Source organism: Euleptes europaea, chromosome 1 (genome assembly GCF_029931775.1).
Source record: "Euleptes europaea isolate rEulEur1 chromosome 1, rEulEur1.hap1, whole genome shotgun sequence".
Taxonomy (NCBI): domain Eukaryota; kingdom Metazoa; phylum Chordata; class Lepidosauria; order Squamata; family Sphaerodactylidae; genus Euleptes; species Euleptes europaea.
In genome coordinates this window covers 144,684,609-144,698,980 of record NC_079312.1, presented here as the reverse complement: position 1 = coordinate 144,698,980, position 14,372 = coordinate 144,684,609, and the positions used below count along the sequence as shown (strand labels likewise).

The 14,372-nt window shown below is 42.3% G+C and overlaps 1 protein-coding gene across 1 annotated transcript in view; it reads right to left on the bottom strand.

Annotated features, from left to right (window-relative positions):
- Positions 1 to 14,372, bottom strand: part of SMURF2 (SMAD specific E3 ubiquitin protein ligase 2) — a 141,231-nt gene that overhangs the window by 36,526 nt on the left and 90,333 nt on the right. The window contains exons 9-12 of the mRNA XM_056851890.1: positions 9,031 to 9,115; positions 6,822 to 6,980; positions 2,920 to 3,121; positions 565 to 668 (exon numbers count right to left, since the gene is read on the bottom strand). Of these exons, the coding sequence (XP_056707868.1) occupies positions 565 to 668; positions 2,920 to 3,121; positions 6,822 to 6,980; positions 9,031 to 9,115 (550 nt within the window). The remainder of the gene's footprint in view (positions 1 to 564; positions 669 to 2,919; positions 3,122 to 6,821; positions 6,981 to 9,030; positions 9,116 to 14,372) is intronic.

Here is a 14,372-nt window from a genome sequence, read left to right as displayed (position 1 = left end):
TCTGACACAGAGCCCCCTGGTGGTTTTTTAGCTGAATAGCCTCTCTGTGGTGGGACTGCACAGAAGATCGATGAAGAACACACAGTGATTCAGGGGAAAATCCAGAAGGTGGACAACTGTATAATGATCTTGTACGGAAGTCTCAGTAAAAAAAAATCACTAAAGCGTTCTTTTTTTTGGGGGGGGAAGAGAAATACAGAGCAAAACTTCTACGTAGAAGCAATCTAAACTAACAGCCATCCACTTTGTAAAAAATGGACTTTGTTAGCGCATACATTCTGCTATTTAAAATGGCATCAAAGTAAAAGTACAGGTTTTACATATCTGATTTGGCTAAGGTTGCCAACTAACCAGGAAAAATGGCATTGTTCTTTTGCTGGTAGGCTAGCAGTCAGTACCTCTTATGATGTACATGTTAAATAGATAATTTTTGCACTTGGATCCAATGTTATAGCATCCCCCACCCTACCCCAAGTACCAGGATTTTGGATTTCAAGAACTGGCTACTCTAGAGACTACTAGATAATTACCACTTGTTCGAGACAGAGCAAAGATTCTATTTACCTGGCAACTCCTCCATAATCGAGACCTTCTTCCCCACGAAATTTTATCATTAATCTCTTCCATAGGTCTTTAGGCCTCATCTTCATGACTTGCCTGTAAGATTCCTGGAATCACACATACTCATTCATGAGTATTATCATAATCCTTATACTAGTGCTCCCTCCACTCAAGACCTCAGTATCTGGAATATCCAAACCTATACCAGGAAACATCTGTACAACAAATATGCAGCTCTGATTATTTGTTTTTATTTTACTTCATTTATATCCAGCCTTTCTCCCCAATGGGGACCCAAAGAAACTTACATTAAGAACATAAAGGCCCTGTTGGATCAGACCAAGGCCCATCAAGTCCAGCAGTCTGTTCACACAGTGCCCAACCAGGTGCCTCTAGGAAGCCACAAACAAGACGACTGCAGCAGCACCATCCTGACTGTGTTCCACCGCACCCAATATAATAGGCATGCTCCTCTGATACTAGGGAGAATAGGTATGCAGCATGACTAGTATCCATTATAACTAACAGCCATGAATACCCCTCTCCTCCATGAATATGTCCACTCCCCTCTTAAAGCCCTCCAAGCTGGCAGCCATCACCACATCCTGGGGCAGGGAGTTCCACAATTTAACTATGCGTTGTGTGAAAAAATACTTCCTTTTATCTGTTTTGAATCTCTCACCCTCCAGCTTCAGCAGATGACCCCGTGTTCTAGTATTATGGGAGAGGGAGAAAAACTTCTCTCTGTCCACTCTCTCCAAACCATGCATAATTTTATAGACCTCAATCATGTCTCCCCTCACCCGCCTTCTTTCCAAGCTAAACAGCCGTAAGCATCTTAACCTCTTCCCATAGGACAGTTGCTCTAGTCCCCTAATCATTTTGGTTGCTCTTCTGCACCTTCTGTAATATCCTTTTTTAGGTGTGGTGACCAGAACTGTACACAGTACTCCAAGTGTGGTCTCACCATAGATTTGTACAAGGGCAGTATGATATCAGCAGTTTTATTCTCTATTCCTCATCTAATTATAGCCAGCATGGAATTTGCCTTTTTTACAGCAGCCGCACACTGGGTTGACATCTTCATTGAGCTATCCACTACCACCCCAAGATCCCTTCCTTGGTCTGTCCCTGCCAGCACAGATTCCATCAGTGTATATGTGAAGTTGGGATTTTTTGTCCCAATATGCATCACTTTACACTTACATTGAATCTCATTTGCCATTTTAATGCCCATTCTTCCAGTATGCAGAGATCCTTCTGGAGCTCTTCACAGTCCGATTTTGTTTTAACCACCCTAAATAATTTGGTGCCATCTGCAAACTTTGCTACTTCACTGTTTAACCCCAACTCCAGGTCATTGATGAACAGGTGGGAAAGCTCTGGTCCCAACACAGATCCCTGAGGCACCCCACTGCTCACATCCCGCCATTGTGAGAACTGACCATTGATTCCTACTCTCTGCTTCCTATTTTTCAGCCAGCTCTCAATCCATAAGAGGACTTGTCCTCTTATCAACATTGTTCTCCTCTCCTCCATTTTATCTTCACAACAACCCTGTGAAGGAGTCAGGCTGAGAGCAACAGATGCACCAAAAGTGCCTATGACATGCAGAGAGTGTCTTTCTCCCCAGTATAGCTTTCATAAATAACATGTTTTCTTGTCAGTGAATATGAAGAACTTATCTGAGGAGAGATTTTATAAGTGAAATATGAACTGAAGTACAGCCCTCTGTAAACAAGAGATATTATGGCAGATACAACTTACGTTGAGTTTATACTGGACGAGTACAATATCCACTATCCCTATAGAACAAGGCCCATCCTTGTCCAACCGGATGGATGATGGAATCCAGAGAACTATGAGAGGAGTTTTGCTTGCAAAAGAAAGCTTTTTTACTTCCCCCCCTTGCTACTGATGCCCCTGTGCCCCCTTGCAGGGTGTCCCTCTGGGTCAGTGGATGGGGGAATCCACAGAAATTGGATGAGGTTACCCCTTTTGGGGCAACATACAAAAGGAGACAATTCATACATTCCTCCACTAAAGTGTCCAAGGAACCTTGGTTTGTTAAGAGCATATATTTATTTTATTTACTTAAAACATTCATCAGCTGCCTTTCTCCCTTGCGGAACTCAAAGTAACTTACAATATAAATAAAGCATTATAAAAAGAAAAATCTCACACATACACAAATATTAATTTATATTGTCACATACAACCACATCTCAAAATATGTTGCCTCTCAGATTTCTATGCAGTCCTCTTTTCTCTATACTCCAACGCAAGAATCCAACTAGTGGTAACACCCCTCCTTTTCCCGTCCAAGTAAGATGTACAAAAGCTACAGTCTTGAGTTACCTCAAAAATTTCCTCTCTGGACACTTCAATGCGACAATGTCCAGCTTGGGGCTGCTGCTGGGATAACTCTTGCCTTAGAATCTTGAGCTTCTGTACAAGATCACGCTTGTACCTTGGCACAGTCAAACACTCTGCCTCATCAGGAAGCTGGCACAAGGATACCAGTTGCTGCTGCTGTTGATCTTTGAGTTGGTTCTGACGGCTGAAAAGAGGCACAGCTGCTTTGAGTAATTCAAGCCTTAGAATTGTTGTCCCTTTTACATAAGATTAATAGAGGCATAAAAATACCAGTTAATAGTTACTAACTCCACTGCCACAACAAAAAACTCCTCACAGAAACTTAAGCCACATGCCTGATAACTTTCAATTAGATCAATTTTTTCCCTAATAAACAGATTACAGCTCTACACTGACATTAATTGTCCATGTTTTATTGTCTTTTATGTTAATATTCAGGGTTACGCCAGAACGCAACACCACTAGTCCAAAAATGGATACAGCATTCTGTTTTAGATGGCTTGTCTGAAGAAGAATTAGCTTACAAAAATGTTTGCACAGGCAGTTTGGCAAGGATAGCGTCCTTTGTACCTGGAGAAGCCTGGACCACAGGAATGTATGGAACTTGCATATAACCAACTGGCACAGATAAATGAGCATATTTACTAGCTATTCTCAAACATTTCTGAAAGCAAAAAAAATTCTGGGCGAACAATTCCCAGTTTGTTTTATACATTCACATTGCCAGTAGCTACACAGAATTTTTTTGGTTACAGCGTTTGCCATTTCCCATGAATATTTCCTCATAGCGTTGAGAGAACAGATTAGGGAAGTTCGTGCACAAAAAAGTGGTCAGTGCAATTTTGATCAAAACTAACTGAAGAAGTGCTAGTATTTTTAAGTTATATTCTTGTTACACTGCATATTGTTTAAGCCTATATAAAAGATATCTCTATTAGAACATAATCCATTGAGACCAATACTCAAAGATGAGACTGAAGAATAGCCACAATATACAGAAAAAGTAAGTATTCTTAATCACTGTGTATGTACCAGAAGGTCAATGTGTAACATTTTGTACAGGGATACACAAAAACACTACAATACAAAATCTATTACATTAAGGCCTAAACTATATGTTACATTTAATGTTTGATCGCCATAGGCACTTATAGCCATACGGCAAGCTGCAAGTTCCCCACAGGAACTCAGTTCTAAAGCCTGCAGGGACCCAATTTGTAACAGGACTGTGGCACAGGGTGTGGGGGACTCCAGCTTCCCCCCATGACATTTTCCTGACCCAAAATGGCCTGGGGAGACATCATTTGCCCTATTGGGGGCTGTACATGTAATGAATGATAGCACGTACAGGGACCAATGGGCCAAATAAAGCTACTCAGGGCTGTTGTGGGTCAGGACAACAGCCCTGGGGGAGGGGAGTCTAGAGCCCCCCACTCACATTGCAATCTCAATATGAATCAGACCCCTGCATTACTTTAGAATTGCATTCCCATGTAGATCTCACAGCTGGCATCTTGCTGCAAATCACAATGGGGATCATGTGTTAAATGAACCACAAAGTTTGGGACTGAGTGATCCTGATTTTTCTGCAAACCTTGCAAGATTATTCTATGCATGCTCAGGACAATAAGGATTCCATGAAAACAGAAAAGACTCGGAATTTGGTAGCAGCAGCAATATTCAGACTGCTTTTGACTTTGGGTTTTTAAAAGATGTTTGTAGCTCTGCATGAAAATAGACAAAGTGTAGGCAATGTCTGGGAATCCTCCGAAGTGTGTTGGATTCCCAGTGGTCACAGGTTCAAGATCCTGCATACTATGTTGCGCTCCACATTATTATGAGAGAAATTATGCAAGCCAAGGAATGTATGCACAATGCAGAAATTGGTTATATATGCATAAATGTATGCACAATGCAGAATTTGGATTACCCTGGTGCAAAAATTTGTTAGCACTGTATGTGTGTGTGTGTGTGTGTGTGTGTGTGTGTGTGTGTAAAGTGCCGTCAAGTCGCAACCACGGTTGCTGGGCAGAGGAAGGCACTGGCAGCCGACTTATGGTGACCCCTTTTGGGGTTTTCATGGCAAGAGACTAACAGAGGTGGTTTGCCAGTGCCTTCCTCTGCCCAGCAACCGTGGTATTCCTTGATGGTCTCCCATCCAAATACTAACCAGGGCTGACCCTGCTTAGCTTCTGAGATCTGATGAGATCAGGGTAGCCTGGGCACTACATATACACAGTCATTATTCATGGTTGTCTTATGGCAGTTTGAATGAAGCAACATATTCGTTTTCCTGAATGTATTGGTTGCAAAAGTCAAATATATTTAGACTGATACCTTAACTGCTTCAAACAATAAATCCAAGCACAATGGCCATGTAGTACCTTTTATTAGGACTAACTAAAGGTCACTAAAAAGTGAAAAGCTTTCAAGTGACCCAGAACTGTCTGAATGTTATATTCAAAACAAAAAGCAACACTAAAAACTTGAATCGCAGGCCCTTAGAAAAGAAGCCAGTCAGGAGTGTGACATATTTTTACAAGGGACCAACATGGTTACTAGGGGTATGCAATCAGATATTGCCAACCCAATACAATACTGACTTAAAAACAAACAAGCAAACTTGGAACAATTACATTGTTGCAACATACAATATTCTAACTCAAGGGTCCCCAACATTGTGCCCACAGGTGGCATGGCACCCTCCAACACCTTTCCTGGCACCCGCCAAGTGGTTTTACAAAGTGGGTGGGGGCCAGGCTTTTGTCCAGCACAACTTCTGATTGGCTGTGCAGATTTTTTAAAACTTTGCTTTAGCAGCAGCTGCCACCAGACACAACAATCTTCACTGTGTGAATGAAGATAAGGTGTGACACCCATTCTGTGGCTGGCTCCGCCTCCTGCAGCAGCCATTTTGTGGATATTCCCACTATGCTGTATTAGAATTCCAAAAAAGATTGCAGGCTCAAAAAGTTCGGGGACCCCATTCTAATGTTGTAGCTGTTACTGACTTTTAAAAAACCTGAAAAACCCCTCTAATGGTGGGGGTGGTGGGGGTGGTAGTGACAGAGGACTGAGTCCAGGAAAGTGAAGGTTAAACTCGTGTAGTTGCTGCATCTGCTTCTGCAGCAGCAACAAGACCTACACAGAGAACTGTCTCCATGGAAGCAGCCCAGCACTGGGCTTTATAAGCATGCCATTATGCTGCTGCACAGCTTCATCCTCATATTTTTAGTACAGGTTGAGTACCCTTATCCGGACTGCTTGGGACCAGAAGTGGTCCGTATTTTGGATCTTTCCATGTTTTGGAACAATTGCATATACATAATGAGAAATCTTGGGGATGGGACCCACGTCTAAACACTAAATTTATTTAGGTTTTATCTACACTTTATACACATAACCTGAATTAGTAGAAAAGAGCAAGAGTCCAGTAGCACCTTAAAGACTAACACAAATATTTTCTGGCAGGGTATGAGCTTTCGTGAGCCACAGCTCACTTCTTCAGATACAGCTAGAATGTGGACATAACCTGAATGTAATTTTAAACAACATTTTTAATAATTTTGTGTACACTGAACCATCAGAAAGCAAACTGTGAATAATGCCTGAATATTTGCTCAAAAAGGTTTTTGGGTCAGTCTGGATATCGGATGTTCGGATAAGGGATACTCATTCTGTATGTATGTTTTGTGTTTTAGATCTTATCTCAATAGCACTGCAGTACCTTTATCTCCAATGTTAATAGATTGTAAAAATTCAAAGTTACCAGAGAGGAGTTATATAACACAAGGAGGAAGAATCAGCCTATTGTGCATCCTCAGAGAACCATTTTATTGCTAGAATTGTTAATCAGCAAAATGCAGGTGACATCAGGAACTTACTTTAGAACCAGGTGCAAGTTAGCCGACAGCCGTGGATCTGTGAACTGCGTTGTTCTGTTGTTATGATCTACAAAATAAACTCTGCCTGTTGCTGTATTTCGGATCTCCCATCCAGGAGGCAAAGGACCAAGCTCTTCGCAATTGATGTTGCTAAGATCCCTGCAAAAACAAACATAAAATGAAAACTACCTCAGCGTTTGGCCTCTGAGCCAAACAAGTGTAAATGTAACGTAACAGTTCCATGAAGCCAGAGAGTATGTTTTGTTTCAGAAACATGATCTATTCAGCTGGAATCTCTACTCCCAAGAACAAGCCCACCATAGGAAAAGGAAAAAAAAAACACACACACACACAATCACCCCACTGGACATGCCTTAGAAAAGCTGTTATCACATAATGTCTTTTTTTCCCTTTTACAAAATAAGTTTACCGATAATTACTATAATATAGATTTAAAACAAAAACTAAAAATCCTTTGCCAACCTTGCCCTCTGAAGCTATAAGAAAAACATTCTTAAAAGATAATATAAGTCCTTTAAGAATATCTGAACTGGATTTTTTTTAAGGTTCAACAAGACCACATTTGTAAATTCTTCTATTGTCCATGAAGATTTATGTATGAAATACCTCAGACAATTTTTAGCAAACTGTGAAGGCTAACCAATATATGCAAGAAAATTCATAATCACAAAGAAAAGCTTAAACTGCCACAGGAATGCATTGCCAGAAAGTAAAGGATCTTTGTATATAGGGGATAAACTAAATAGTTTGGGACTTGCTCCGTCAGCACTTTTGCAAATGGGTATGGACCAAGCTAGACTAACTATAAATGAATGAGTCAAAGATACTGAGCGTCAAACGGATCTCTTGAGATTCCCTGCATTTACAGCACCTCAGCATTCCAAGTATATTCTAGCACCAGCTGCATATTTATACTCCAATATATTTATAAATCCCCAGGGTGGAGAGACCTTGCCCATGTAACACAGGGGAGCTGGAAACCATTGAGCATGTATTTTTTAGATGTCCCCTTTACAAGTCAGCCCGCTTCAATATTATTGACCCTTTGATTAGGGAAATGGGCTCTGGTGATGAGGATGAATGGACTAACATGTTTCTGCTGGGAGACAGCTCACCAATCACCACCCAGATTGCAAAATATTGTGCAATAGCAATGCAGCTACGTCACCTCAATGTTCCCTAATCTGTGGATGTGTAAAATTGATTCCTAATTTTGTTGGCCTTGGTGATTCCTAATTTTGTTGGCCTTGGTTTTAAACATCTACTCTGTATGGTCAGTTTCTGTTTTATCTGGCATATTAGACGCAAATAAAATTTAAAATTTATTTGTAAAGAAATAACCTCACTTACAACGGAAAGCCCCAGAAGGAATTTGATGAGCTCGGCATTTTGTGACTACAATATTTTTGCACTATACTAAAAACACAGACACTTCCATTAATATCTACCACATCCAGTAGCTGACTAGCTCTGCACAGGAACAGAATAAATTAATAAAGGCTGATGCACTGAACTAACTCTCCATTCGTATGTTAAGAACATTTTAGCCAACAAGCAATGCTGGGTACATTTTGTACTCAACAACTAACAAAATTCTGTGGACAAGGAAACTAGAATTCCGGGCCAAGAAGAATTCCAAGACCTGTAGATAAAATATACACATTTGCACATGTTTGCTTAATTCATGCTGTTTAAAACTTTGCTGTCATGGAGAGACCAAGAAAGCTATACAAGGGACTAATTAAAATACAGGCTGAGTTAACATCCTGTGTATAATCTACTCGGATTCTAACCCTTAACCTATTTGTTGAGATGCATGATGTATGCTGAGATTTTACGTGTTTCTTTTTGCTTCTGAATAAAAACCAAACTGAACTATACAAGGGACCGAAGCCTCACTCGTGGTCACCCAAAAAATAAAATAAAAAATCTTACTCTACCTCTCACTTCCAGGCTTCTGAGAATTCAGAATCTTCAAACTACATCACCCATGCATTTTTGTCCAAAGCTAAAAGGACTGCAAACTTAAGGGGGGAAAAATGACAGCAAAGATGCTGAATTCTGTACCAATTCTGCATGAATTCTGCACAGAATCACAAAATGCACACAACCTGCTATTCTTCAAGTCTGAAATGTAGAATATTAACATGCAATCTGCAAAGAAGCTTTGCTTAAATTATTCTCTTACCTAGGTACTCGTGGATCATGCCACGTGCTCACACCAGTCTGAGTATGTAAGAAATACACTTGCCCTTGTTGAGTTGTCCTTTGCTCTGTTCATCAAGAAATACCATGAAAACAAATAAGAGCACTTAAAAGATACTGAAGGAAACACAACAAAAATCCCATGTAAGACATTTGTACATTAGAAACAAGCACACCAGAGAGGTGAAAGACTATCTGTGGAACTCTCTTGCCCTAGAGGTTTATCCAAGCCCTGAACATTTGCCAGAAGAGTTATTAAGACCTCTGTGCTTGGACTAAAGTTTAAATTAAATTATTCAGCTTTGTATAGAATATATTTTCAACTACTTAAACACACATTACAACCAAAAATTAAATGGTTATCTGTCCAAAACCCTGAACAGCAGGCAAAATTAAAATTGGAAAAGAAGACTGTACTTACCTGTAACTGTTGTTCATTGAGTGGGCACGTGTGCAGTCACACATGGGTACTGCACACATGCAGGCCTGCTGTGGAGAGGATTTTTGAAGCTCAGAACATCAAAAGATGCTTCGTCCCTCTCTCCCATGCTGTTTGCCACTTTTCCTGAGGAGTGCCTTTCCCTCAGTTCCCCTCTACCATCACCACAGTGAAGTAAAGGTTACCAGATGGAGTTAAAAACAATGGGGCAGGAGGGAGAGTTGTGTGACCACTCAATAAGCAACAGTTACAGGTAAGTGCAACCCTATTTTCATTGTTATGGTACCTGTACAGTCCCACATGGAAGATTAGCGAGTTGACTTACCAGTCTCAGGAAGGCAGGTTTGAGCTCTCAATTGAACAGAGATTGTAATACAGGTTGAGTTTCCCTTATCCAAATGCTTGGGACCAGAAGTGTTTTGGATTTTTTCAGATAAGGGATACTCAATGGTGGGAGAGATGGAAGGCGGCTTGAGTCTGGGGGGGCAGCCTCCAGGTGAAAGTTGAGGAAGAGAACAAAGTAATACCTGTGAGTAATGCCTGTGTCAGTCCACTGAGGCTCGTGCTGCTGAGCTGGGAGGCAGAGGGCCTATCTGCGTCCTGTCTCACTCTTCTCCAGTCCTGCAGCTCAGCTGAGCCTATTCTGCTGCTGCCTCCCTGAGCTACCCACATGCCTGCTGTTCCAGGCCTGGAACCAGAGGCCTGTTTGCCTGTACTGGCCCTGGCTTCCTGTGGTTGCGGGCATCAGATGCTGCACTGCACCTGGTCTGGAGGTTTGGGGAGTGGGTCAGGCTCCATCTGGTTGGCCAGCCTAGGTGATGGGGGTTGGTCTGCAGCCACGGATGGTCCTGCACTCTGGCCGGGCTTCGGGCCCCCTGCGCCAGTCTTTTCACACCACCCAGGACTCACAAAAACTTTCGGGTTTTGGAACATTACGGTTTTGGGAGTTCTGGATAAGGGATACTCAACCTGTACCACTCTTCCCATTGGTGCGTCTCTTGTGGCATCCACATCCATCATGTAGCGTCTTGCAAAGGTGCAGGAGCAGGACCACGTTGCAGCCTTGCAAATGGAGTCAACACAGAAACCATGGCAAAAAGCTGCTGATGTGACTGCCCAGGTAAAATGGGCATGAATCTGCAGCAGGCAGTCAACTTGTGCCAGTTTATAAAATAGTCTGATACATATGACTATCCATCTCAAGATGGACTGGGCTGACAGTTTATCGCCTTAGTTGGACCCTACTGAAGCTATGAATAAGTTGTCACCTTATCAAAAGGATTTTGTTTTAAGTAGACGAGGAGTGCCCTATGAATGTCTAAGGAATGTGGGCCTTGTTTTCTTCCATCTTGCGGCTGAGGATATAATACTGGCTGGGTGATAGCTTGGTTAAATGGAAGCTGGATGTTACCTTGGGTAGGAACTGCATAAAGGTGTGAACTACTCTAGTATTAAATATTTTCAGAGAGGATGGTTGCTTCTCAGTGCCTGTAGTTCGCTGACGCTTCTATCTGATGATATTGTCACTGCTGAGTGTTTAGCTGTGGACATTTGGTGCTTGGACAGGCTTGATACTTCTAGCAGTTTTGCCAGCTTGTGTTTGTCTTCAGTCAGCATCTCTAAGTAAGGGGCAATGCCATCCCAAAGGTAAAACTGATATCAGGCCATGGTACATTGGTAACTGGCAATTCTGAAGCTGAGAGCAGAAGAAACATAGATCTTTCTGCCTATCCCATCCATTGAGTCTCTGTCAACAGAGACTCGATGTTGAGTGCCTTCCCCCCACCCCCCGGGTGTAGTTTGCTACCAAGGAGTTAGCAATGAGGTGTTGGAAGAGGAAAGGGCATCCTTCCTCCTTGGCTCTGTTTTGATTTTCAATACACTTAAAGTAAGCCGACACTGATGCCAGATGTAGTCAAGGACCAGTATTGACCTCAAATAGACCTTCCATGACTGGGAATGTGACGGGACTTGTGTCACTGGGATACATAACTTGTCATGATGGATCCATCGCCTTGGTGGGGTGCATGAGGCAGATTTCGAGTAATCTTGCCATTCAGATGAGTTGTTCAATATATGTACGGTATGATTTTATGTATTTGCTTTTGTACATTTTTTATGCCAATAAAGGCTTTGTTGTTGTTGTTGTTCAATATAAACACAAAGGTCTTCACTGGGAAGTACACAGACAGTTGTGATATGATGTCTTTGGGGGAAGGCTTGGAGGCATAATCTGGTCCCCTGGCTTCATAACCAGGATCATAGTCACAATCCAAATCCCCTAGCACATTCATCTCTTTGTGGGGTTCTTGGGGGAGACCTGTATCATCCACTCCTGCTTGGTTGGAACCAGAGGAGCGTATGGATCCCAGCCTTGGCCACAGTAGTCACATTGGAGGTTTTGGTACAGAGAGCAGGAAAATGTAAAATACAAATCTGGTGGAACCCATTGGGAAGGTGGTTCTGAATGGTGAAATGAGGGAGGTTAACAACATGGGATGGGACAGGGGGAGGTTCTAAGTCCTGGACTTCACCCTCCGGAACAGGATGGTGAGTGACCTGATGGAGAAGGCGTTCTGGGAACAGGAACGGACTCTGACCAGTCCCAAGGAGGTTTTATGGGGGACCAGATCCTTATGAAGAGGTTGGGACACAGTGGATGACAACTTCGTCTTATAGAAGGCTTCTCCACATGTTTGTGCTTATGCTGAGCCTTCTTCAATGGTGGTTCTGATAAGCTTCACTCTGGGGATGTAGGGACTAAGTGTGTGGGTTTCCCTGTGGGCTTAGCTGGGTCCAAAGCAGTTGGTTTCAGTCTCAGAATCGTTGAAACCAAAGATGCTCAGAGCCTCCTATCAGTAGCGGAAGGCGGGATAGTGATTGGATCTTTGCCTTGAGTGGCACTGGCTAGACCTTTTCACAAAGTGCTGCTTTTAGGCAGGAAGCTCTGTCATGCCTTGCCTTCGGAGTGAATTGGCAACAGATGGAATAACATGATGCGCTGTGTTCCTTGCTGAGGAGCAGTAGGCATTGTTCACGGTTGTCCAAGTGTGGGATTTTTTGACCCACAAGACCTGCATTTCTTAAAGACAGCTTTTTGTGCCATTCTGTAGGCTATAGGCTCTTGTTAGGTCAATGAGGTAGGTTTATCGGCAGTGATTGCTGGTGAGAAAAAGAATGGTGCTTCTGTAAATGCACCTCTCTCAGAGGCAGCAGAGAGAGAATTGAGAGAAGGGTGATCTGCCCCATCTATATCACACTGGAAAAGGTGAGAAACAGCATGGGGGAAGGGGATGGAGTGCATCTAGGCATTCTGAGCTTTAAAAATCCTTTCCACGGCAAGCCTGCATTTGTGTAGCACCCATGTGGGATGATACAGGTACCATGACTAACATCTACAACAGTGAAATATCTGTTTGTATACAATCACAGGTCAAACCAATGGGCTATAAATCATTGCCGCACCAGTTAGTTGTCCATTTTATTGCTATTTTAATATGGGTGTCAAAGGATTTTGAATTATTGCTATGTTTTGCATAATCAGAAAGACTCACCACAATGTTTTTAGAAACTAAGCCTGCATTCAGGCATCATGAACTGTGGTTTGTTCATGATGGGTATGAGCCTGGAGAATGGTGTATCCTGGGTATAAGCCTGGAGAATGTTGTGATCACACTCTTTCCATCTCCACCATCCCCTCATCTGAGAAGCATAACTTCAGACTTGTCAAAACACGTGACCTTAACTAGCTGGGGTCATGCAAAATGCTTACACTCAAATGTAATAATGCCAGTATTTAGCCTTAGATTTTAAGCACTGATCTTTAAGCATTGATCTGGGCTGCATTTCCTAAGCAACCTGACTCTGAGAAGACCTGGTCCCAAAGTGCCAGGGGCCACTGTTGGCCTCATACCATCCACAGGCTTTGAGCTCTCTCTTCAAAGTTCTTTTCGACTTTTCCTTACATTACTTGTTGACTATTGGTCTGCTGCCAATATTTAGCCTTAGATGGAGTTTTACCAAGATAGGTAGTGTTTAAATCACTTATGGCAGAGGGAAATAGAGCTAAAACAACAAGTTGAGCAGAAGCCAAGCTTCCACTTGACTCTGGTCTGGGCAAAATGGTAGATAAATTAGGAAGAGATCATGGTTGTTGTAAACTCAACTCCTTCTGAAGTTTCCTTTCATTCACCTGCCCCTCTTCCCCACGTGTCTATTCAATTAAGCGCTAGAAGGTCATTATTCACACATCAGTTCTCTCTCACTATGGTCTTAGGTCAACCTATACAGCCAGTATGGCATAGAAGCTACAATGCTGGATTAGGACTGAGGAGAATAGTGTTCAAATCTCCATTCTGCCATGAAACTTACCAAGTGAGCTTGAGCCAGTCACACACTATCTATTCTCACAGAGTTGTTGTGAGAGTAAAACCATAAATGCCATCATGAGCTCTTGGAAGAAGGTGAGGTAAAAACGTAACAGACATAGATTACCATGGTACCTCAAGCAGTGCCAGAGAAAACCTGCAAATAATTTCAGATCCAAAGCCAATGCTGCCATAACATAACGGATGGTAGGACTGTTGCAGGCACCTACTGGATAGCAAGTAACACAACCCCCTCACACTTAAGAGAATGACTTGAAACATGTGTAAAATTGCTTTAAGTACATGAGAGGAGAAGCACTTGTATTTCACTGAAAATATACACACACTGCAAGGCTAGCTTTTCATAAGAACATAAGAAAAGCCATGCTGGATCAGACCAAGGCCCATCAAGTCCAGCAGTTTGTCCACACAGTGGCCAAACAGGTGCCTTTAGGAAGCCTGACTGCAGCAGCATCCTCCTTTTGTTTCACAGCATCTAATATGCATGCTCCTCTGAGA